The sequence below is a fragment of the Pseudophryne corroboree genome, chromosome 1 (assembly GCF_028390025.1).
Source record: "Pseudophryne corroboree isolate aPseCor3 chromosome 1, aPseCor3.hap2, whole genome shotgun sequence".
NCBI lineage: Eukaryota > Metazoa > Chordata > Amphibia > Anura > Myobatrachidae > Pseudophryne > Pseudophryne corroboree.
Genome location: NC_086444.1, coordinates 712,539,733 through 712,566,230, shown reverse-complemented (window position 1 = coordinate 712,566,230; position 26,498 = coordinate 712,539,733). Strand labels below are relative to the sequence as shown.

The window sequence follows — 26,498 nt, the reverse complement described above, 5'->3', positions numbered from 1 at the left end:
ACAACACTGAAATAAGTAACAAGGTGGCTGAAAACCACAGGATTTGGGCAGTTGAGGATTAGTAAGTAAAGGATAAGCATATGACGGAAGAGGTCCCTACTTGTGAGAGCTTACATTCTAAAGGGGAGGGGCAGACAGACAGGGGTGACACAGATGGGGTAGACCGAGCATGGGATAGAGGGCTAGGATGAGATTTGACTGGGTTTGGTAAAGACGTGGGTCTTAAGAGCCCGTTTAAAGTTCTATAGAGAGGTGGAGATAGGGATTGACAGGCGATGGTTGTCTGGTAGCGACGACGCGGTGTTTGGGGGGAAGGAGATTGGGAAACACAGGCATGTCATGCCGTTTTCGGGGCCAGCTTATGACGTCGCCTGCATTTCCTTCATATGGAAACATGGCAGATGTGCCCCTGCCTTATGCAGCCAGGCTGTGCAGGCAAGGGTTGTCCTTTATTCGATGCGTTCACAATTAAATTGCGAACGCATCATGGCTTGGCGCCAGTCATGCTGCCTTGCCCTGTGCTGGGCAGCCCTCAGCATGTGAGTATATGGTTGCAGATTTTGCTGCGAAAGCAAAATCTGCAACCAACTCTGAATAGCCCCTATGTCTCACCCTGTTGTTTTTTCTGTTGCTTTATCCCTACTGTTTTTCACTGCCCCTTTTTATTCTGCTTCTCTCAGACCTCCGGACATATCCTATATTCATAGGGAATGGTCCGAGCAGAATTCCAGAAAAGGAAAGAGAACATCTAAACATCCAAAGGACTCTAAAGGTGAACCGGACGCTGTACATTGGGGACAGGTGAGCTAGTGACATAGTAGTGTTGTTGTTGCTTTAATAACTTTGTTTTATTCCTTTAGTATTTTTCTTTATAGTAATTCCTTCAATAATTTCTGTCATTATAATTATACATTTAACCAAGCAAAATACTGTTTGATTTATTAGTGATAGCAGCAATGTCAATGCAATTGTCTGTACTTGCAGGGATACGCTCTATCAAATTCTGCTGGACTCCCACAGTTTAGAGTTGAAATACCAAAAGGTGAGTAGAGAATACAGAACAAAGGGAGTCATTCCAAGTTGATCGAAAGCTACCGTTGTTCGCTGCGTAGCGATCAGTGAAAAAAATGGCTAATCTGCGCATGCGTATGCACTGCAATGCGCACGCGCGTCGTACAGGTACAGAGTCCTTTGTGGTTTTGCACAGGCTCTAGCGACGATTCCAAACGCACAGCCGATCACAAGGAGATTGACAGGAAGTGGGCGTTTCTGGGTGGCAACTGACCGTTTTCAGGGAGTGTTTGGTAAAACGCAGGCATGGCAGAAAAAACGCAGGCGTGGCTGGGCGGGTGTGTGACATCAAAAGCCATCCAAGAAGAGTAACTACAGGGCTGGTCTTGTTTTGCACAAAAAGATTTTGCAGGCGCTCTGCTGCACAAGCGTTCGCACTTCTGCAAAGCGAAAATACACTCCCCAATGGGCAGCGACTATGCGTTTGCACGGCTGCTAAAAACTGCTAGCGAGCTATCAACTCGGAATGACCCCCAAAATGCATGGTTTGTAACACTGGCTCTCAAACTAAAATATCTTCTGTGATGGTGGGGTGAGGGGTGGAGGCATCCAGGTTATTATGTACTTGATAAATGTTACCTGAATTTTTATTGGTTGGTGTGGGCATCTTCTGCCCTCTTTTCACTGCTTGATACATCAACCATGATCACTGGTGCTTCCTGCATAGACGAGATTAACTGGCTTTACTGAAATCCAGATCTTTTCTGACCCTGGTAACTAATGACAGAACTTGTCACCAGTGGCGGATTTTACCTATGTGCTGCATAACTGCAGCCCAGAAGGTAAAATCCACCGCCCAGCTTAGTGTCAGTGAAGCCAGATGCAGTCCTATGGCGTAGGCCGCGTAGCCCAATCTGATTCATTTTATATGGGCTGCTACCGATGCAGTCCATAGAAGCCGGGTTTTTGCGCATGCGCAGTCAAACAGCGGCTTCTGTGCATGCGTCGGTCCTGGAACCTGCCTGATCTATTGCACAGGTGCCAGGACCTGGAGCTGGTGGCTTGCTGTCTCCTCTCCCCTGCACGGGGGTAGTGACAGTGCCAGATAATGGTCCATGTGGACCTGGGGCTGAAATGTATGACTGGCCTATTGTGTGCCATTGGGGGTGTGCCCAGCGCCACAGGGATGTTGTTAGTGATATGGGAGGTGTGGCCAGTGTTGTGGGGATGTTGTCTGCATAAGTTGTGTATTAATAGTGTAAAGTGAGAGTCTATGGACAAAGGGAAGCCCTTTTGTGACCACAAGATGACAAAAAGAAAAATGTTGCTTAGCATAAATCTCCCAACACTGGGGAGGACAGAGTAGGAACTTTCATGGCGTAGTTTCATACCGTGCAAGACCATGCCTCCTATTGGGCACATTTTGGGAGTGTGATGCTCTCGTCATGCTTGAGACTTGGGCAGTACTCTGGGAGCGAGCTGCTGGGTAGTCCCTGCCGCTCCTGGCAAAATGTGCATGATATGCACAGGAGGGTGCAGAAGGCGGTGCTAATAGAGAAGCTATGAGGCTGCACAGACCATGGGGGTGGCAAAGACAGGGGCAGACTGAGGTGGTACTGCAAAAGCTGGTGTGTAGGTAGATAGATAGATAGATAGAGTCCACAAGTTGGTGAGTACCCATGTTTTTTACTTTACATCTATCTATCTATCTATCTATCTATCTATCTATCTATCTATCTATCTATCTATCTATCTATCTATCTATCTATCTATCCTGTGTACAGCAGCATAGCAGATACTGTGGATCTATTGTGATGGGAGGCCAGGAGTTGCTGCTCCATCCACCGCATTGTTAATCTGGACCCGAGTAGCAGCAGCCCTACTACTAACCATAAGTTTCTGATTTACTTATATTGCACATCTCATACATTATAACCTATACAATGTACCCAAGATGGCTGCATCACCTGATACTTTTGTATGCATGGAACTGAGGATTTTGTAAGTATCCTGCATTCTGCTTTTGTATTTTGTTGCTTCCCCACTATCAGGGCCGGATTAAGCCTTGGGGGTGCCCGGGGAACTTTAGACAGGGGGGCCCAAGTGGAAGGAGGGGGTGTATATAAGAATGTGCATACCTCCCAACATGACCTATTCCAGGAGAGAAACAATGCTCTTTACATGGATTTCCCTCTTAATATATGATTGTAGTCACCTGTGTTGAACTATTTAATTGATAAGAAAGGTGTTTCATCACTGGTGCTTGTAATCATAACGTAAGAATTTTGTCCCTCCTGGAATGGGTCATGTTGGGATGTATGGATTGTGTATATTAAATTTAGCCCAATGATGTATATTAGATTTAAACTAATAGTTTAATATTGCCTGGCTACTGTTTATAGCTCCACCAAATTGAAAGACAACTATTTCATAAAATGTACTTATAGTTGAACAAAGACAACTTAAACAACCTTAAAATACACATAGAAAAATAAAATCTATAATTTATATTGTCACATGCAAAAATAGCAGCAGCATCTGCACTACTTACACACTGGGACACGACTCAGGAGGACTCTGTGTGTATGTGTGTGTGTCTTTCTCTAGACATTCATTAGATAACAAATTACACAGGACTCAGACACCCAGGTGTGGAGAGATCTGTAAGTGAAACAGGGATCCCACCCTGTGTCACAGCTCTCTCCACCCTCCTATCCGTTCTCTAGTTGGGGACCCCGTTAATAGCTCATGAAATCTGATACTCCTGTGTCTCTGCCTGCATTACATACTGTACTGCATTCTGGCTGTCTGGTTCTGCTGTTGCATAAGAGGGAAAGCTAGTGATGTCAGTGTGCCCTGGCCGGGGAAGGGGTGGGGGTGGGGGGGGGGGGGGGGGCAGGGTACAGTGTGCCCTGCATCCCCCCTTTAATCTGGCTATGCCCACTATGTGTCATCTCTTCCAGTCATTGCCTATTCTGCCCAGTGTAACCAATGTAATGTGTCCATTAATTTGCCTGGTACTTCTGTGGGTAGGATAAATCCTTGGAGTTTATGATCCAATATTGCTGCAACAACCCTGTCCATTGTTTTCAGTATTTCCTGTAAAGTTAAACCTCTGCATTATGATCATGATTTCTGTAAAGTGCTTTGAATCCTTATGGTGAAAAGTGCTATATAAATAAAATAACAATAATAATAATATGTTTACCTGTGTATCCCTGTAACTTTTAGAACATAACATACTGTAGCTTTAAAAATATTCTAAGATAGCAGATATGGACTGCAGTTTTTTGTGTATTATTTTTGACTTTGTAATATTTACAATTTATTGTATTATCTTTAAAAATAAATCTTGTTTTTCTGACGTCCTAGTGGATGCTGGGAACTCCGTAAGGACCATGGGGAATAGACGGGCTCCGCAGGAGACTGGGCACTCTAAAAGAAAGATTAGGTACTATCTGGTGTGCACTGGCTCCTCCCTCTATGCCCCTCCTCCAGACCTCAGTTAGAATCTGTGCCCGGCCAGAGCTGGGTGCTCCTAGTGGGCTCTCCTGAGCTTGCTAGAAAGAAAGTATTTGTTAGGTTTTTTATTTTCAGTGAGATCTGCTGGCAACAGACTCACTGCTACGAGGGACTGAGGGGAGAGAAGCAAACCTACCTGCGTGCAGCTAGCTTGTGCTCAGTGGCGTCACAAGGCGGGTGCGGGGGGTGCGGCCCGCACCCGGGTGTGACACCTGGAGGGGGTGACACCAAATGTCAGCTCCTCCGTAGTGACAGGAGCCAGGTGCTGCAGTGTGAAATTCCGCTACAGCACCCGGCTCCTGTCATAGCAGAGGAGCCGACAGCACACTGAGACCGTCTCTGGGGGAAGCCCAGCATCTCCGGAGATGCTGGGCACGCCCCCAGAGTGACGATACCAGTATCCCCGCGAAGCCACGCCCCCTAGCTGTAAGACCACGCCCCCTTTTTGCAGCGATCGCGGCAGTACATCAGGGGTGCGCACCGGGTGTCACCACACCTGGTGACGCCTTTGCTTGTGCTTCTTAGGCTACTGGACACCATTAGCTCCAGAGGGTTCAAACACAGGGCCTGACCTCGATCGTCCGTTCCCGGAGCCGCGCCGCCGTCCCCCTTGCAGAGCCAGAAGACAGAAGAGATGGAGATGAAATCGGCGGCAGAAGACTCCGGTCTTCATTAAGGTAGCGCACAGCACTGCAGCTGTGCGCCATTGCTCCCACTGCACACCACACACTCCGGTCACTGTAGGGTGCAGGGCGCTGGGGGTGGGGGGGCGCCCTGGGCAGCAATAAAATACCTTTTGGCATAAAAATACACATAATACAGTCTGTGACTGTATATGTGTAAAACCCCCGCCATTTTTCAGTCAGAAACTGCAGGGAGAAGCCCGCCGCTGAGGGGGCGGGGCCTTCTTCCTCAGCACACCAGCGCCATTTTTCCTTCACAGTTCTGCTGGAAGCAGCTCCCCAGGCTCTCCCCTGCAGTATTCCTGATACAAGAAGGGTAAAAAAGAGAGGGGGGGGCACATAAATTTAGGGTCAAATAATATATATTAAGCAGCTATTGGGAAAAATCACTCATTATAGTGTAAATCCCTGTGTTATATAGCGCTGTGGTGTGTGCTGGCATACTCTCTCTCTGTCTCCCCAAAGGACTTTGTGGGGTCCTGTCCTCAGTCAGAGCATTCCCTGTCTGTGTGTGCGGTGTGTCGGTACGGCTGTGTCGACATGTTTGATGAGGAGGGTTACGTGGAGGCGGAGCAAGGGCAGATAAGTGTGGTGTCGCCCCCGACGGGGCCGACACCGGATTAGATGGATATGTGGAAGGTCTTAACAGACAGTGTCAACTCCTTACATAAAAGGTTCGATGACGCAGCAGCCTTGGGACAGCCGGGATCTCAGCACGCGCCTGCCCAGGCGTCTCAGAGGCCATCAGGGGCTCATAAACGCCCGCTAGCTCAGATGGTAGACACAGATGTCGACACGGAGTCTGACTCCAGTGTAGATGAGGACGAGACAAATGCACAGTCTACAAAAGCCATCCGATGCATGATTACTGCAATGAAAAATGTATTGCACATTTCTGATATTAACCCGGTTACTACCAAGAAGGGTATTATGTTTGGGGAGAAAAAGCAGCCAGTGACTTTTCCCCCATCTGATGAATTAAATGAATTGTGTGAGGAAGCGTGGAGTTCCCCCGATAAGAAACTAGTGATTTCTAAGAGGTTTCTGATGGCGTACCCTTTCCCGCCAACGGACAGGTTACGTGGGGAAACATCCCCTAGGGTGGACAAGGCGCTCACACGCTTATCAAAAAAGGTGGCACTGCCGTCTCAGGATACGGCCGCCTTAAAGGAGCCTGCGGATAGAAAGCAGGAGGCTATCCTGAAGTCTGTGTATACACACTCAGGTACTATACTGAGACCTGCTATTGCTTCAGCATGGATGTGTAGTGCTGCAGTCGCATGGTCGGATACCCTGTCAGACAACATTGATTCCCTCGACAGGGATACTATTTTGCTAACCATAGAACATATAAAAGACGTTGTCTTATATATGCAAGATGCACAGAGGGACATTTGCCTGCTGGCATCTAGAATTAATGCAATGTCCATTTCTGCCTGGAGAGTATTATGGACTCGGCAGTGGACAGGTGATGCTGATTCTAAGGGTGAGGAATTGTTTGGGGACGGTCTCTCGGACCTCGTATCCACGGCAACAGCCGGGAAGTCAACTTTTTTACCTCAGGTTCCCTCACAGCCTAAGAAAGCACCATATTATCATGTACAGTCCTTTCGGCCTCAGAAAGGCAAGCGGATCAGAGGCGCATCCTTTCTGCCCAGAGGCAGGGGTAGAGGAAAGAAGCTGCACCAGGCAGCCAGTTCCCAGGAACAAAAATCCTCCCCCGCTTCCTCTAAGTCCACCGCATGACGCTGGGGCTCCACAGGCGGAGCCGGGTGCGGTGGGGGCGCGTCTCCGAAACTTCAGCAACCAGTGGGTTCGCTCACAAGTGGATCTCTGGGCTGTACAAATTGTATCTCAGGGATACAAGCTGGAGTTCGAGGCGACTCCCCCTCGACGTTACCTCAAATCAGCCTTGCCAGCTGCTCCCAGGGAAAGGGAGGTAGTACTGGCGGCAATTCACAAGCTGTACCTCCATTAGCTGATAATCAAGGTTCCCCTCCTTCAACAGGGACGGGGTTACTATTCCACAATGTTTGTGGTACCGAAACCAGACGGTTCGGTGAGACCCATTCTGCATTTAAAATCCTTGAACACTTATATAAGGAAGTTCAAGTTCAAAATGGAATCGCTCAGGGCGGTTATTGCAAGCCTGGAAGAGGGGGATTTTTTGGTGTCGCTGGACATCAAGGATGCTTACTTGCATGTCCCCATTTACCCACCTCACCAGGAGTACCTCAGGTTTGTGGTACAGGATTGTCATTACCAATTCCAGACGTTGCCGTTTGGTCTGTCCACGGCACCGAGAGTATTTACCAAGGTAATGGCCGAAATGATGATACTCCTTCGGAAGAAGGGAGTTATAATTATTCCGTACTTGGACGATCTCCTTATAAAGGCGAGGTCCAGAGAGCAGTTGTTAGTCAGCGTAGCACTCTCTCGGGAAGTGTTGCAACAGCACGGCTGGATTCTGAATATCCCAAAGTCGCAGCTGATTCCTACGACGCGTCTGCCCTTCCTGGGCATGATTCTGGACACAGAACAGAAGAAGGTGTTTCTCCCGGTGGAGAAGGCCCAGGAATTGTCATCTCTGGTCAGGGACCTCCTGAAACCAAAACAGGTGTCGGTGCATCACTGCACGCGAGTCCTAGGAAAGATGGTGGATTCTTACGAAGCAATTCCCTTCGGCAGGTTCCATGCAAGGATCTTTCAGTGGGATCTGTTAGACAAATGGTCCGGATCGCATCTTCAGATGCATCGGTTGATCACCCTGTCCCCAAGAGCCAGGGTGTCTCTGCTGTGGTGGCTGCAGAGTGCTCATCTTCTCGAGGGCCGCAGATTCGGCATACAGGACTGGGTCCTGGTGACCACGGATGCAAGCCTCCGAGGATGGGGGGCAGTCACTCAGGGAAGGAACTTCCAAGGACAGTGGTCAAGTCAGGAGACTTCACTACACATAAATATACTGGAACTAAGGGCCATTTACAACGCCCTGAGTCAAGCAGAGCCCCTGCTTCAAAACCAACCAGTGCTGATTCAATCAGACAACATCACGGCGGTCGCCCATGTAAACCGACAGGGCGGCACAAGAAGCAGGATGGCAATGGCAGAAGCCACAAGGATTCTCCGATGGGCGGAGAATCACATGCTAGCACTGTCAGCAGTGTTCATTCCGGGAGTAGACAACTGGGAAGCAGACTTCCTCAGCAGGCACGACCTCCACTCGGGAGAGTGGGGACTTCATCCAGAAGTCTTCACGCAGATTGTAAACCGTTGGGAACGGCCACAGGTGGACATGATGGCGTCCCGCCTCAACAAAAAGCTAAAAAAATATTGCGCCAGGTCAAGGGACCCTCAGGCGATAGCTGTGGACGCACTAGTGACACCGTGGGTGTACCAGTCGGTTTATGTGTTCCCTCCTCTTCCTCTCATACCCAAGGTACTGAGGATAGTAAGAAAGAGAGGAGTAAGAACTATACTCATCGTTCCGGATTGGCCAAGAAGAACTTGGTACCCAGAACTACAAGAAATGATCTCAGAGGACCCATGGCCTCTGCCTCTCAGACAGGGGCCCTGTCTGTTCCAAGACTTAACGCGGCTGCGTTTGACGGCATGGCGGTTGAACGGCGGATACTAACGGAAAAGGGCATTCCAGATGAAGTGATTCCTACGCTGATAAAGGCTAGGAAAGACGTGACGGCACAACATTATCACCGTATATGGCGAAAATATGTTGCTTGGTGTGAGGCCAGGAAGGCCCCTACAGAGGAATTCCAGCTGGGTCGATTCCTGCACTTCCTACAGTCAGGAGTGACTATGGGCCTAAAATTAGGATCCATTAAGGTCCAGATTTCGGCCCTATCTATTTTCTTTTAAAAAGAACTGGCTTCACTGCCTGAAGTTCAGACGTTTGTTAAGGGGGTGCTGCATATTCAGCCCCCTTTTGTGCCTCCAGTGGCACCTTGGGATCTTAACGTTGTGTTGGATTTCCTGAAATCCCACTGGTTTGAGCCACTTAAGACCGTGGAGCTAAAATACCTCACGTGGAAAGTGGTCATGCTATTGGCCTTAGCTTCGGCTAGGCGTGTGTCAGAATTGGCGGCTTTGTCATGTAAAAGCCCTTATCTGATCTTCCATATGGACAGGGCAGAATTGAGGACTCGTCCCCAATTTCTCCCTAAGGTGGTATCAGCGTTTCACTTGAACCAACCTATTGTGGTGCCTGCGGCTACTCGGGACTTGGAGGACTCCAAGTTACTAGATGTAGTCAGGGCTTTGAAAATCTATGTAGCCAGGACGGCTGGAGTCAGGAAAACTGACTCGCTGTTTATCCTGCATGCACCCAACAAGCTGGGTGCTCCTGCTTCTAAGCAAACTATTGCGCGCTGGATCTGTAACACGATTCAGCAAGCTCATTCTGCGGCAGGATTGCTGCATCCTAAATCAGTAAAAGCCCATTCCACATGGAAGGTGGGCTCTTCTTGGGCGGCTGCCCGAGGGGTCTCGGCTTTACAGCTTTGCCGAGCTGCTACTTGGTCGGGTTCAAACACATTTGCTAAGTTCTACAGGTTTGATACCCTGGCTGAGGAGGACCTTGCCTTTGCTCATTCGGTGCTGCAGAGTCATCCGCACTCTCCCGCCCGTTTGGGAGCTTTGGTATAATCCCCATGGTCCTTACGGAGTTCCCAGCATCCACTAGGACGTCAGAGAAAATAAGAATTTACTCACCGGTAATTCTATTTCTCGTAGTCCGTAGTGGATGCTGGGCGCCCGTCCCAAGTGCGGACTCTCTGCAATACATGTATATAGTTATTGCTTAACTAAAGGGTTATTGTTATGAGCCATCCGTTTAATGAGGCTCAGTTATTGTTCATACTGTTAACTGGGTTTGGTTATCACAAGTTGTACGGTGTGATTGGTGTGGCTGGTATGAGTCTTACCCTGGATTCCAAATCCTTTCCTTGTTGTGTCAGCTCTTCCGGGCACAGTTTCCTTAACTGAGGTCTGGAGGAGGGGCATAGAGGGAGGAGCCAGTGCACACCAGATAGTACCTAATCTTTCTTTTAGAGTGCCCAGTCTGCTGCGGAGCCCGTCTATTCCCCATGGTCCTTACGGAGTTCCCAGCATCCATTACGGACTACGAGAAATAGAATTACCGGTGAGTAAATTCTTATTTTATAGCATATTTATTGCTTTTATGGACAGTATAGTAGTGTCTAAATATTGATAAAATACAAATGAAATAAATTTGCTCTGCAAATGTTGAGCCCCCAAATAGTGCAAAAGGGCTGCCAGCGAATACCCAGGTTGAAAATTATTGAGATTCACTGGTCTACGATACTGTATTTTCTCTGACGTCCTAAGTGGATGCTGGGACTGCGTAAGGACCATGGGGATTAGCGGCTCCGCAGGAGACTGGGCACAACTAAAGAAAGCTTTAGGACTACCTGGTGTGCACTGGCTCCTCCCACTAAGACCCTCCTCCAGACCTCAGTTAGATTCTTGTGCCCGGCTGAGCTGGATGCACACTAGGGGCTCTCCTGAGCTCCTAGAAAGAAAGTATATTTTAGGTTTTTTATTTTACAGTGAGATCTGCTGGCAACAGACTCACTGCAGCGAGGGACTAAGGGGAGAAGAAGCGAACCTACCTAACTGGTGGTAGCTTGGGCTTCTTAGGCTACTGGACACCATTAGCTCCAGAGGGATCAACCGCATGGAACCGGCCATTGATGTTCGGTCCCGGAGCCGCGCCGCCGGCCCCCTTACAGAGCCAGAAGGAAGAAGTGTTCCGGAAAATCGGCGGCAGAAGACTTCAGTCTTCACCAAGGTAGCGCACAGCACTGCAGCTGTGCGCCATTGCTCCTCATGCACACCTCACACTCCGGTCACTGATGGGTGCAGGGCGCTGGGGGGGGGGGGGGGGCGCCCTGAGCGGCAATATAAACACCTTGCCTGGCAAAATCATCACAATATATAGCCCCAGAGGCTATATATGTGATAAATACCCCTGCCAGAATCCATAAAAAAGCGGGAGAAAAGTCAGCGAAAAAGGGGCGGAGCTATCTCCCTCAGCACACTGGCGCCATTTTCTCTTCACAGTGCAGCTGGAAGACAGCTCCCCAGGCTCTCCCCTGTAGTTTTCAGGCTCAAAGGGTTAAAAAGAGAGGGGGGGCACTAAATTTAGGCTCAATATTGTGTATACAAGCAGCTATTGGGAAAAATCACTCAGTTATAGTGTTAATCCCTGCATTATATAGCGCTCTGGTGTGTGCTGGCATACTCTCTCTCTGTCTCCCCAAAGGACTTTGTGGGGTCCTGTCCTCAGTCAGAGCATTCCCTGTGTGTGTGCTGTGTGTCGATACGGCTGTGTCGACATGTGGGATGAGGAAGGTTATGTGGAGGTGGAGCAGAGGCCGATAAATGGGATGTCGCCCCCTGTGGGGCCGACACCAGAGTGGATGGATAGGTGGAAGGTATTAACCGACAATGTCAACTCCTTACATAGAAGGCTGGATGACGTAAAACAGCTGTGGGACAGCCGGCTTCTCAGCCCGCGCCTGCCCAGGCGTCTCAAAGGCCATCAGGGGCTCAAAAAAGCGCCCGTTACCTCAGATGGCAGACACAGATGTCGACACGGAGTCTGACTCCAGTGTCGACGAGGTTGAGACATATACACAATCCACTAGGAACATCCGTTACATGATCTCGGCAATGAAAAATGTGTTACGCATTTCTGACATGAACCCAAGTACCACATAAAAGGGGTTTTATTTTTGGGGAGAAAAAGCAGCCAGTGTTTTGTTCCCCCATCAGATGAATGAATGAAGTGTGTAAAGTAGCGTGGGTTCCCCCGATAAGAAACTGGTAATTTCTAAAAAGTTACTGATGGCGTACCCTTTCCCGCCAGAGGATAGGTCACGTTGGGAGATATCCCTTAGGGTGGATAAGGCGCTCACACGTTTGTCAAAAAAGGTGGCACTGCCGTCTTAGGATACGGCCACCTTGAAGGAGCCTGCTGATAAAAAGCAGGAGGCTATCCTGAAGTCTGTATATACACACTCAGGTTATATACTGAGACCTGCAATTGCCTCAGCATAAATAGTGCTGCTGCAGCGTGGTCTGATACCCAGTCAGATAATATTAATACTCTAAGACAGGGATAATAGTTTGCTAACATAGAGCATATTAAAGACGTCGTCTTAGATATAAAGGATGCACAGAGGGATATTTGCCGGCTGGCATCCAGAATTAATGCAATGTCCATTCTGCCAGGAGGGTATTAGAAACCCGGCAGTGGACAGGTGATGCTGCCTATAAAAGGCACATGGAGATTCTGCCTTATAAGGGTGAGGAATTGTTTGGGGATGGTCTCTGGGACCTCGTATCCACAGCAACAGCTGGGAAGAAATTTTTTTACCTCAGGTTTCCTCACAGCCTAAGAAAGCACTGTATTTTCAGGTACAGTCCTTTCGGCTTCAGAAAAGCAAGCGGGTCAAAGGCGCTTCCTTTCTGCACAGAGACAAGGGAAGAAGGAAAAAGCTGCACCAGCAGCCAGTTCCCAGGATCAAAAATCTTCCCCCGCTTCCTCTGAGTCCACCGCATGACGTTGGGGCTCCACAGGTGGAGACAGGTGCGGTAGGGGCGCGTCTCGGGAACTTCAGGGACCAGTGGGCTTGCCCACAGGTGGATCCCTAGGTTCTGCAAATAGTATCACAGGGATACAGGCTGGAGTTCGAGGCGACTCCCCCTCGCCGTTACCTCACATCAGCCTTGCCTGCTGCCCTCGGAGAAAGGTAGTACTGGCGGCAATTCACAAGCTGTACTTCCAGCAGGTGAAATCAAGGTACCCCTCCTTCAACAAGGCCGGGGTTACTATTCCAAAATGTTGTGGTACCGAAACCAGACGGTTCGGTGAGACCCATTCTAAAATTGAAAGCCTTGAACACTTATATACGAAGGTTCAAGTTCAAAATGGAATCACTCAGGGCGATTATTGCAAGCCTGGAGAATTTCATGGTATCACTGGACATCAAGGATGCTTACCTGCATGTCCCTATTTACCCTCTTCACCAGGAGTACCTCAAAATTGTGGTACAGGATTGTCATTACCAATTCCAGACGTTGCCGTTGGTCTGTCCCCGGCACCGAGGTATTTACCAAGGTAATGGCCGAAATAATTATCCCGTACTTGGACGATCTCCTTATAAAGGCGAGGTCCAGGGAGCAGTTGTTCGGCGGAGTAGCACTATCTTGGGAAGTGCTACAACAGCACGGCTGGATCCTGAATATTCCAAAGTCGCAGCTGGTTCCTACGACGCATCTACTGTTCCTGGGTATGGTTCTGGACACAGAACAGGATAAAAAGGGTTTCTCCCGGAGGAGAAGTCCAAGGAGTTGTCGTCTCTAGACAGAGACCTCCTAATACGTATACAGGTGTCGGTGCATCAATGCACGCGAGCCCTGGGAAGGATGGTAGCTTCTTACGAAGAAATTCCATTCGCCAGGTCCCATGCAAGGATTTTCCAGTGGGATCTGTTGGACAAGTGGTCCGGGTCGCATCTTCAGATGCATCGGCGGATAACCCTGTCTCCAAGGGCCAGGGTGTCGCTGTTGTGGTGGCTGCAGAGTGCTCATCTTCTAGGGAGCCGCAGATTCGGCATACAGGACTGGGTCCTGGTGACCACGGATGCCAGCCTTCGAGGCTGGGGGGCAGTCACACAGGGAAGAAACTTCCAAGGCTATGGAAAAGTCAGGAAACTTCCCTACACATAAATATTCGGGAACTAAGGGCCGTTTACAATGCCCTAAGTCAGGCTAGACCCCTGCTTCAACACCGGCCGGTGCTGATCCAGTGAGACAACATCACGGCGGTCGCTCATGTAAACCGACAGGGCGGCACAAGAAGCAGGATGGCGATGGCAGAAGCCACAAGGATTCTCCGATGGGCGGAAAATCATGTGTTAGCACTGTCAGCAGTGTTCATTCCCGGAGTGGACAACTGAGAAGCAGACTTTCTCAGAAGACACGACCTCCCCCCGGGAGAGTGGGGACTTCATCCAGAAGTTTTCCAAATGATTGTACACCGTTGGGAAAGGCCACAGGTGGACATGATGGCGTCCCGTCTCAACAAAAAGCTACAAAGATATTGCGCCAGGTCAAGGGACCCTCAGGCGATAGCTGTGGACGCTCTGGTAACACCGTGGGTGTACCAGTCGGTGTATGTGTTCCCTTCTCTGCCTCTCTTACCCAGGGTAATGAGAATAATAAGAAGGAGAGGAGTAAGAACTATACTCATTGTTCCGGGTTAGCCAAGAAGAGCTTGGTAACCAGAACTCCAAGAAATGATCTCAGAGGACCCATGGCCTCTGCCGCTCAGACAGTACCTGCGGCAGCAGGGGGCCTGTCTGTTCCAAGACGTACGGCGGCTGCGTTTGACGGTATGGCGGTTGAACGCCGGATCCTGAAGGAAAAGGGCATTCCGGAGGAAGTTATCCCTACGCTATTTAAAGCTAGGAAAGAAGTGAACGCAAACCATTATCACCGCATATGGTGGAAATATGTTGCTTGCTGTGAGGCCAGGAAGGCCCCAAAGGAGAAATTTCAGCTAGGTCGATTTCTGCACTTCCTACAGTCAGAGGTGACTATGGGCCTAAAATTGGGTTCCATGAAGGTCCAGATTTCGGCTCTATCGATTTTATTCCAAAATAGAATTGGCTTCACTGCCTGAAGTTCGGACTTTTGTTAAGGGAGTGCTGCATAGTCAGCCCCCTTTTGTGCCTCAAGTGGCACCGTGGGATCTCAACGTGGTGTTGGATTTCCTGAAGTCGCATTGGGTTGAGCCACTTAAATCCGTGGAGCTACAATACCTCACGTGGAAAGTGGTCATGCTGTGGGCCGTGGCGTCGGCCAGGCGTGTATCAGAATTGGCGGCTTTGTCATACAAAAGCCCTTATCTGTATTTTATATGGATAAGGCGGAATTGAGGACTCGTTCCCAATTCCTTCCTAAGGTGGTATCAGTTTTTCATGTGAACCAACCTATTGTGGTGCCTGCGGCTACTTGGGACTTGGAGGATTCCAAGTTACTGGACGTAGTCAGGGCCCTGAAAAGTATATGTTTCCAGGACGGCTGGAGTCAGGAAAACTGACTCGCTATTTATCCTGTATGCACCCAACAAGCTGGGTGCTCCTGCTTCTAAGCAGACTATTGCTCGCTGGATCTGTAGCACGATTCAACTTGCACATGCTGCGGCTGGACTGCCGCACCCTAAATCTGTAAAAGCCCATTCCACGAGGAAAGTGGGCTCTTCTTGGGCGGCTGCCCGAGGGGTCTCGGCTTTACAACTTTGCCGAGCTGTTACTTGGTCGGGTTCAAACATTTTTGCAACAGTCTACAAGTTTGATACCCTGGCTGAGGAGGACCTAGAGTTTGCTCCTTCGGTGCTGCAGAGTCATCCGCACTCCCCTGCCCGTTTGGGAGCTTTGGTATAATCCCCATGGTCCTTACGGAGTCCCAGCATCCACTTAGGACGTCAGAGAAAATAAGATTTTACTCACCGGTAAATCTATTTCTCGTAGTCCGTAGTGGATGCTGGGCGCCCATCCCAAGTGCGGATTGTCTGCAATACTTGTTTATAGTTATTGCCTAACTAAAGGGTTATTGTTGAGCCATCTGTTGAGAGGCTCAGTTATATTTCATACTGTTAACTGGGTATAGTATCACGAGTTATACGGTGTGATTGGTGTGGCTGGTATGAGTCTTACCCGGGATTCAAAATCCTTCCTATTTGTGTCAGCTCTTCCGGGCACAGTATCCTAACTGAGGTCTGGAGGAGGGTCTTAGTGGGAGGAGCCAGTGCACACCAGGTAGTCCTAAAGCTTTCTTTAGTTGTGCCCAGTCTCCTGCGGAGCCGCTAATCCCCATGGTCCTTACGGAGTCCCAGCATCCACTACGGACTACGAGAAATAGATTTACCGGTGAGTAAAATCTTATTATCTGGTCCTGGCTTTTTGTGTAATCCTAACTCCTTAATAGAAATTTAGGGCTAGATTTAGACCTCATAATTTAAAACAGCATTTATATTTAATGCAAAAATTTTATGAAATGGGTCTCAAAATTGACAATTTGTTTAATCTCTTTTAATAAAAAAAATGTAATTAAGTAGAAAACATTTAAAAAAATGAATTCATATATTTTCTTAAAAAAGACAATAGGATTAGGAAGTGTTTTTTATCACTCTGCATCTACAGACCCCCACTGTAAAATTACCTCGCACCCCTACTGGCAATAGACCCCCTGGCACCCCACCCCCTACCCCCATGGCAATTGCTCTTTGTTCAGTAACATTAAGTTACCATGTGGATATAGATCCCCATTTGTGTAATTACGCACCCCCTCCCAGTGTAACAGATTCCCATTGTTGCACCCCCCCCCCCCTCTTTACCCTGTGACCAGTGTCATTTGTTTTAATTATTTTAAATTCTTCCATACCCTATGACCCTATATTGTGTTAAAGATGTGTTCAGGACAGACTCACTAGAGTTTAATTCAAGCTGATCCTGGCTATGTCTTAATAATCCAGTGTCTCACCAGAAACAACAGGACTGTAGCACAACGTCCAACCTTCTTATTCACAAAAATCCTAGGTGGTAACAGTAGTGGAGATGTAATGGTGCCCATACACTTGTGAGATTATCAGTACTAGCCTTCGATTTCGACCACATCTGTGAGAGAAACCGAAGGATTGTATGCACATTTTAGTACCTTGAGACTCGATGCGCGGGCACGCCGGTCGAATATCGCGTCTCAAGATATTATGTGCTGCACTTAATATTTCTCGCATATCAGTGCGATCGCATGTGGGCCCTCATTCCGAGTTGTTCGCTCGGTATTTTTCATCGCATCGCAGTGAAAATCCGCTTAGTACGCATGCGCAATGTTCGCACTGCGACTGCGCCAAGTAACTTTACTATGATGAAAGTATTTTTACTCACGGCTTTTTCTTCGCTCCGGCGATCGTAATGTGATTGACAGGAAATGGGTGTTACTGGGCGGAAACACGGCGTTTCAGGGGCGTGTGGCTGAAAACGCTACCGTTTCCGGAAAAAACGCAGGAGTGGCCGGGGAAACGGTGGGAGTGCCTGGGCGAACGCTGGGTGTGTTTGTGACGTCAACCAGGAACGACAAGCACTGAAATGATCGCACAGGCAGAGTAAGTCTGGAGCTACTCTGAAACTGCTAAGTAGTTAGTAATCGCAATATTGCGAATACATCGGTCGCAATTTTAAGAAGCTAAGATTCACTCCCAGTAGGCGGCGGCTTAGCGTGTGTAACTCTGCTAAAATCGCCTTGCGACCGATCAACTCGGAATGAGGGCCGTGGTTTTAAGCCCACATGAGATATATCGATGTGCGATGGGCACCCGCCGGGAGTGGCCAGAGGCCGCTCCCACTCGGCGGTGACGTGCCCATCACGTGATTACCATGCGATCTATCGCATGGTAATCACTTTGGCAGTTCAGGTGCGATTTCATCGCACCTGGACTGCCGGTCTGATGCCCCGCGATGTCGCGTCGTGGGGCATTGCACAAGTGTATGGCCAGCATAAGATGATTATTGTTACTAGATTCCAACATTAAAGGGGGGTACTCACGGAGCGATAATCTAAGCAATCTGACTAGATTGCTTAGATATTCAGCAAGATCTCTCCGTGTATACCCCCTACAGCGATAGCGTTGCGCGGCCCCGCTTCGCTATCTCTGCTTGCAGATTAGCCTGTATGCAGGCTCAATCTAGCAGATCGCTCATTTCACCCGCTGGCTGAAATGAGCGCCCCCCATCCCCCCCACCCCGCACGCTCAGCACACATCGCGTTGTGCCGAGCGGCGGGAGAGATGTGCGCTAAGCGGTTCGCTCAGCAGACATCTCTCCCCACATCTGCCGGTGAGTACTGGCCTTAACAACGATTTAGAATATGTTGCATGCTTCTATATATACACAGAAAAAACCCATAAAACTATTCTAAAAACTATTATAAGCATTATAATTAGTGATCAAGGACTCGTAAATAAATACTAAATACTAAAATTCAAGTGGTCATTCAGTTCTTGCGGCTTTAATAAGTCCCTAATGTGCATCCATTTAGCTTTAAGACGAAGTAGCTTTTTGTGTCGGACTTCCCCCCTTCCATCTTCTGGCATATGAGCTGATCAGAACCCTGTATATTATTTATATATATATATATATATATATATACTGACACCTTGGTGTCCACCCTGCCTGGTAACTGGTAACGCCATCCACTGTCATACCCCGGGCCCTCTCTGCTGTACTAAAACCCATCATTAAAATATACCAACAAAATATAAAAAAATATAAACAATCATATAATATCACAATGAATATGAATGTACGTATGGTTTAGAATATTTATTTATTTATATTGTGTTGATATTAGAGATGTGCACTTGAAATTTTTCGGGTTTTGTGTTTTGGTTTTGGGTTCGGTTCCGCGGCCGTGTTTTGGGTTCGACCGCGTTTTGGCAAAACCTCACCGAATTTTTTTTGTCGGATTTGGGTGTGTTTTGGATTCGGGTGTTTTTTTCAAAAAACACTAAAAAACAGCTTAAATCATAGAATTTGGGGGTCATTTTGATCCCATAGTATTATTAACCTCAATAACCATAATTTCCACTCATTTTCAGTCTATTCTGAATACCTCACACCTCACAATATTATTTTTAGTCCTAAAATTTGCACCGAGGTCGCTGGATGACTAAGCTAAGCGACCCTAGTGGCCGACACAAACACCTGGCCCATCTAGGAGTGGCACTGCAGTGTCACGCAGGATGGCCCTTCCAAAAAACCCTCCCCAAACAGCACATGACGCAAAGAAAAAAAGAGGCGCAATGAGGTAGCTGTGTGAGTAAGATAAGCGACCCTAGTGGCCGACACAAACACCTGGCCCATCTAGGAGTGGCACTGCAGTGTCACGCAGGATGGCCCTTCCAAAAAACCCTCCCCAAACAGCACATGACGCAAAGAAAAAAAGAGGCGCAATGAGGTAGCTGTGTGAGTAAGATAAGCGACCCTAGTGGCCGACACAAACACCGGGCCCATCTAGGAGTGGCACTGCAGTGTCACGCAGGATGTCCCTTCCAAAAAACCCTCCCCAAACAGCACATGACGCAAAGAAAAAAAGAGGCGCAATGAGGTAGCTGTGTGAGTAAGATAAGCGACCCTAGTGGCCGACACAAACACCGGGCCCATCTAGGAGTGGCATTGCAGTGTCACGCAGGATGTCCCTTCCAAAAAACCCTCCCCAAACAGCACATGACGCAAAGAAAAAAAGAGGCGCAATGAGGTAGCTGTGTGAGTAAGATAAGCGACCCTAGTGGCCGACACAAACACCGGGCCCATCTAGGAGTGGCACTGCAGTGTCACGCAAGATGTCCCTTCCAAAAAACCCTCCCCAAACAGCACATGACGCAAAGAAAAAAAGAGGCGCAATGAGGTAGCTGTGTGAGTAAGATAAGCGACCCTAGTGGCCGACACAAACACCGGGCCCATCTAGGAGTGGCACTGCAGTGTCACGCAGGATGGCCCTTCCAAAAAACCCTCCCCAAACAGCACATGACGCAAAGAAAAAAAGAGGCGCAATGAGGTAGCTGTGTGAGTAAGATAAGCGACCCTAGTGGCCGACACAAACACCTGGCCCATCTAGGAGTGGCACTGCAGTGTCACGCAGGATGTCCCTTCCAAAAAACCCTCCCCAAACAGCACATGACGCAAAGAAAAAAAGAGGCGCAATGAGGTAGCTGTGTGAGTAAGATAAGCGACCCTAGTGGCCGACACAAACACCGGGCCCATCTAGGAGTGGCACTGCAGTGTCACGCAGGATGTCCCTTCCAAAAAATCCTCCCCAAACAGCACATGACGCAAAGAAAAAAAGAGGCGCAATGAGGTAGCTGTGTGAGTAAGATAAGCGACCCTAGTGGCCGACACAAACACCTGGCCCATCTAGGAGTGGCACTGCAGTGTCACGCAGGATGGCCCTTCCAAAAAACACTCCCCAAACAGCACATGACGCAAAGAAAAAAAGAGGCGCAATGAGGTAGCTGTGTGAGTAAGATAAGCGACCCTAGTGGCCGACACAAACACCGGGCCCATCTAGGAGTGGCACTGCAGTGTCACGCAGGATGGCCCTTCCAAAAAACACTCCCCAAACAGCACATGACGCAAAGAAAAAAAGAGGCGCAATGAGGTAGCTGTGTGAGTAAGATAAGCGACCCTAGTGGCCGACACAAACACCGGGCCCATCTAGGAGTGGCACTGCAGTGTCACGCAGGATGGCCCTTCCAAAAAACACTCCCCAAACTGCACATGACGCAAAGAAAAATTAAAGAAAAAAGAGGTGCAAGATGGAATTGTCCTTGGGCCCTCCCACCCACCCTTATGTTGTATAAACAGGACATGCACACTTTAACCAACCCATCATTTCAGTGACAGGGTCTGCCACACGACTGTGACTGAAATGACGGGTTGGTTTGGACCCCCACCAAAAAAGAAGCAATTAATCTCTCCTTGCACAAACTGGCTCTACAGAGGCAAGATGTCCACCTCATCATCATCCTCCGATATATCACCGTGTACATCCCCCTCCTCACAGATTATCAATTCGTCCCCACTGGAATCCACCATCTCAGCTCCCTGTGTACTTTGTGGAGGCAATTGCTGCTGGTCAATGTCTCCACGGAGGAATTGATTATAATTCATTTTAATGAACATCATCTTCTCCACATTTTCTGGAAGTAACCTCGTACGCCGATTGCTGACAAGGTGAGCGGCGGCACTAAACACTCTTTCGGAGTACACACTTGTGGGAGGGCAACTTAGGTAGAATAAAGCCAGTTTGTGCAAGGGCCTCCAAATTGCCTCTTTTTCCTGCCAGTATAAGTACGGACTGTGTGACATGCCTACTTGGATGCGGTCACTCATATAATCCTCCACCATTCTTTCAATGGGGAGAGAATCATATGCAGTGACAGTAGACGACATGTCCGTAATCGTTGACAGGTCCTTCAGTCCGGACCAGATGTCAGCATCAGCAGTCGCTCCAGACTGCCCTGCATCACCGCCAGCGGGTGGGCTCGGAATTCTGAGCCTTTTCCTCGCACCCCCAGTTGCGGGAGAATGTGAAGGAGGAGATGTTGACAGGTCGCGTTCCGCTTGACTTGACAATTTTCTCACCAGCAGGTCTTTGAACCCCAGCAGACTTGTGTCTGCCGGAAAGAGAGATCCAAGGTAGGTTTTAAATCTAGGATCGAGCACGGTGGCCAAAATGTAGTGCTCTGATTTCAACAGATTGACCACCCGTGAATCCTTGTTAAGCGAATTAAGGGCTCCATCCACAAGTCCCACATGCCTAGCGGAATCGCTCCGTGTTAGCTCCTCCTTCAATGTCTCCACTTCTTCTGCAAAAGCCTGATGAGGGGAATGACCTGACTCAGGCTGGCAGTGTCTGAACTGACTTCACGTGTGGCAAGTTCAAAGGGCAGCAGAACCTTGCACAACGTTGAAATCATTCTCCACTGCGCTTGAGTCAGGTGCATTCCACCTCCTATATCGTGCTGAATTGTATAGGCTTGAATGGCCTTTTGCTGCTCCTCCAACCTCTGAAGCATATATAGGGTTGAATTCCACCTCGTTACCACTTCTTGCTTCAGATGATGGCAGGGCAGGTTCAGGCGTTTTTGGTGTTGCTCCAGTCTTCTGTACGTGGTGCCTGTACGCCGAAAGTGTCCCGCAATTCTTCTGGCCACCGACAGCATCTCTTGCACGCCCCTGTCGTTTTTAAAAAAATTCTGCACCACCAAATTCAAGGTATGTGCAAAACATGGGACGTGCTGGAATTTGTCCATATTTAATGCACACACAATATTGCTGGCGTTGTCCGATGCCACAAATCCACAGGAGAGTCCAATTGGGGTAAGCCATTCCGCGATGATCTTCCTCAGTTGCCGTAAGAGGTTTTCAGCTGTGTGTGTATTCTGGAAACCGGTGATACAAAGCGTAGCCTGCCTAGGAAAGAGTTGGCGTTTGCGAGATGCTGCTACTGGTGCCACCGCCGCGGGAGTCCATACATCTACCCAGTGGGCTGTCACAGTCATATAGTCCTGACCCTGCCCTGCTCCACTTGTCCACATGTCCGTGGTTAAGTGGACATTGGGTACAGCTGCATTTTTTAGGACACTGGTGACTCTTTTTCTGAGGTCTGTGTACATTTTCGGTATCGCCTGCCTAGAGAAATGGAACCTAGATGGTATTTGGTACCGGGGACACAGTACCTCCAACAAGTCTCTAGTTGGCTCTGCAGTAATGATGGATACCGGAACCACGTTTCTCACCACCCAGGATGCCAAGGCCTCAGTTATCCGCTTTGCAGCAGGATGACTGCTGTGATATTTCATCTTCCTCGCAAAGGACTGTTGGACAGTCAATTGCTTGGTGGAAGTAGTGAAAGTGGTCTTACGATTTCCCCTCTGGGATGACCATCGACTCCCAGCAGCAACAACAGCAGCGCCAGCAGCAGTAGGCGTTACACACAAGGATGCATCGGAGGAATCCCAGGCAGGAGAGGAATCGTCAGAATTGCCAGTGACATGGCCTGCAGGACTATTGGCATTCCTGGGGAAGGAGGAAATTGACACTGAGGGAGTTGGTGGGGTGGTTTGCGTGAGCTTGGTTACAAGAGGAAGGGATTTACTGGTCAGTGGACTGCTTCCGCTGTCGCCCAAAGTTTTTGAACTTGTCACTGACTTATTATGAATGCGCTGCAGGTGACGTATAAGGGAGGATGTTCCGAGGTGGTTAACGTCCTTACCCCTACTTATTACAGCTTGACAAAGGCAACACACGGCTTGACAAATGTTGTCCGCATTTCTGTTGAAATACTTCCACACCGAAGAGCTGATTTTTTTGGTATTTTCACCAGGCATGTCAACGGCCATATTCCTCCCACGGACAACAGGTGTCTCCCCGGGTGCCTGACTTAAACAAACCACCTCACCATCAGAATCCTCCTTGTCAATTTCCTCCCCAGCGCCAGCAACACCCATATCCTCCTCATCCTGGTGTACTTCAACACTGACATCTTCAATCTGACTATCAGGAACTGGACTGCGGGTGCTCCTTCCAGCACTTGCAGGGGGCGTGCAAATGGTGGAAGGCGCATGCTCTTCACGTCCAGTGTTGGGAAGGTCAGGCATCGCAACCGACACAATTGGACTCTCCTTGTGGATTTGGGATTTCGAAGAACGCACAGTTCTTTGCGGTGCTTTTGCCAGCTTGAGTCTTTTTATTTTTCTAGCGAGAGGCTGAGTGCTTCCATCCTCATGTGAAGCTGAACCACTAGCCATGAACATAGGCCAGGGCCTCAGCCGTTCCTTGCCACTCCGTGTGGTAAATGGCATATTGGCAAGTTTACGCTTCTCCTCCGACAATTTTATTTTAGATTTTGGAGTCCTTTTTTTTACTGATATTTGGTGTTTTGGATTTTACATGCTCTGTACTATGACATTGGGCATCGGCCTTGGCAGACGACGTTGCTGGCATTTCATCGTCTCGGCCATGACTAGTGGCAGCAGCTTCAGCACGAGGTGGAAGTGGATCTTGATCTTTCCCTAATTTTGGAACCTCAACATTTTTGTTCTCCATATTTTAATAGGCACAACTAAAAGGCACCTCAGGTAAACAATGGAGATGGATGGATACTAGTATACTTATGGATGGACGAGCGACTGCCGTCACAGAGGTAGCTACAGCCGTGGACTACCGTACTGTGTCTGCTGCTAATATAGACTGGATGATAATGAGATGAAATCATTATATATATATATATATATATAATATCACACTAGTACTGCAGCCGGACAGGTAGATATATTTATTATGTAATGACTGATGACGGACCTGCTGGACACTGTCGGCTCAGCAGCACCGCAGACTGCTACAGTAAGCTACTATAGTAGTATGTATAAAGAAGAAAGAAAAAAAAAACCACGGGTAGGTGGTATACAATTATGGATGGACGAGCGACTGCCGACACAGAGGTAGCTACAGCCGTGGACTACCGTACTGTGTCTGCTGCTAATATAGACTGGATGATAATGAGATGAAATCAATATATATATATATATATATATATAATATCACTAGTACTGCAGCCGGACAGGTATATATATTTATTATGTAATGACTGATGACGGACCTGCTGGACACTGTCAGCTCAGCAGCACCGCAGACTGCTACAGTAAGCTACTATAGTAGTATGTATAAAGAAGAAAGAAAAAAAAAAACCACGGGTAGGTGGTATACAATTATGGATGGACTGCCGAGTGCCGACACAGAGGTAGCTACAGCCGTGGACTACCGTACTGTGTCTGCTGATAATATAGACTGGATGATAATGAGATGAAATCAATATATATGTATATATAATATCACTATTACTGCAGCCGGACAGGTATATATATTTATTATGTAATGACTGATGACAGACCTGCTGGACACTGTCAGCTCAGCAGCACCGCAGACTGCTACAGTAAGCTACTATAGTAGTATGTATAAAGAAGAAAGAAAAAAAAAAAAAACACGGGTAGGTGGTATACAATTATGGATGGACTGCCGAGTGCCGACACAGAGGTAGCTACAGCCGTGGACTAACGTACTGTGTCTGCTGATAATATAGACTGGATGATAATGAGATGAAATCAATATATATGTATATATAATATCACTAGTACTGCAGCCGGACAGGTATATATATTTATTATGTAATGACTGATGACGGACCTGCTGGACACTGTCAGCTCAGCAGCACCGCAGACTGCTACAGTAAGCTACTATAGTAGTATGTATAAAGAAGAAAGAAAAAAAAAACCACGGGTAGGTGGTATACAATTATGGATGGACTGCCGAGTGCCGACACAGAGGTAGCTACAGCCGTGGACTAACGTACTGTGTCTGCTGATAATATAGACTGGATGATAATGAGATGAAATCAATATATATGTATATATAATATCACTAGTACTGCAGCCGGACAGGTATATATATTTATTATGTAATGACTGATGACGGACCTGCTGGACACTGTCAGCTCAGCAGCACCGCAGACTGCTACAGTAAGCTACTATAGTAGTATGTATAAAGAAGAAAGAAAAAAAAAAAACACGGGTAGGTGGTATACAATTATGGATGGACGAGCGACTGCCGACACAGAGGTAGCTACAGCCGTGGACTACCGTACTGTGTCTGCTGCTAATATAGACTGGATGATAATGAGATGAAATCAATATATATATATATATAATATCACTAGTACTGCAGCCGGACAGGTATATATATTATGTAATGACTGATGACGGACCTGCTGGACACTGTCAGCTCAGCAGCACAGCAGACTGCTACAGTAAGCTACTATAGTAGTATGTATAAAGAAGAAAGAAAAAAAAAACACGGGTAGGCGGTATACAATTATGGATGGACTGCCGAGTGCCGACACAGAGGTAGCTACAGCCGTGGACTACCGTACTGTGTCTGCTGATAATATAGACTGGATGATAATGAGATGAAATCAATATATATGTATATATAATATCACTAGTACTGCAGCCGGACAGGTATATATATTTATTATGTAATGACTGATGACGGACCTGCTGGACACTGTCAGCTCAGCAGCACCGCAGACTGCTACAGTAAGCTACTATAGTAGTATGTATAAAGAAGAAAGAAAAAAAAAAACCACGGGTAGGTGGTATACAATTATGGATGGACTGCCGAGTGCCGACACAGAGGTAGCTACAGCCGTGGACTAATGTACTGTGTCTGCTGATAATATAGACTGGATGATAATGAGATGAAATCAATATATATGTATATATAATATCACTAGTACTGCAGCCGGACAGGTATATATATTTATTATGTAATGACTGATGACGGACCTGCTGGACACTGTCAGCTCAGCAGCACCGCAGACTGCTACAGTAAGCTACTATAGTAGTATGTATAAAGAAGAAAGAAAAAAAAAAACCACGGGTAGGTGGTATACAATTATGGATGGACTGCCGAGTGCCGACACAGAGGTAGCTACAGCCGTGGACTAACGTACTGTGTCTGCTGATAATATAGACTGGATGATAATGAGATGAAATCAATATATATGTATATATAATATCACTAGTACTGCAGCCGGACAGGTATATATATTTATTATGTAATG

At 47.9% G+C, this 26,498-nt stretch overlaps 1 protein-coding gene across 2 annotated transcripts in view; it reads left to right on the top strand.

Moving 5' to 3' along the window:
• The window catches only part of SEMA6B (semaphorin 6B), a 536,302-nt gene that overhangs the window by 97,241 nt on the left and 412,563 nt on the right, over positions 1-26,498 (top strand). For both annotated transcript variants that reach the window (XM_063915087.1, XM_063915079.1), the window contains exons 3-4: positions 681-801; positions 985-1,042. In XM_063915087.1, coding sequence (XP_063771157.1) covers positions 681-801; positions 985-1,042 — 179 coding nt within the window. The remainder of the gene's footprint in view (positions 1-680; positions 802-984; positions 1,043-26,498) is intronic.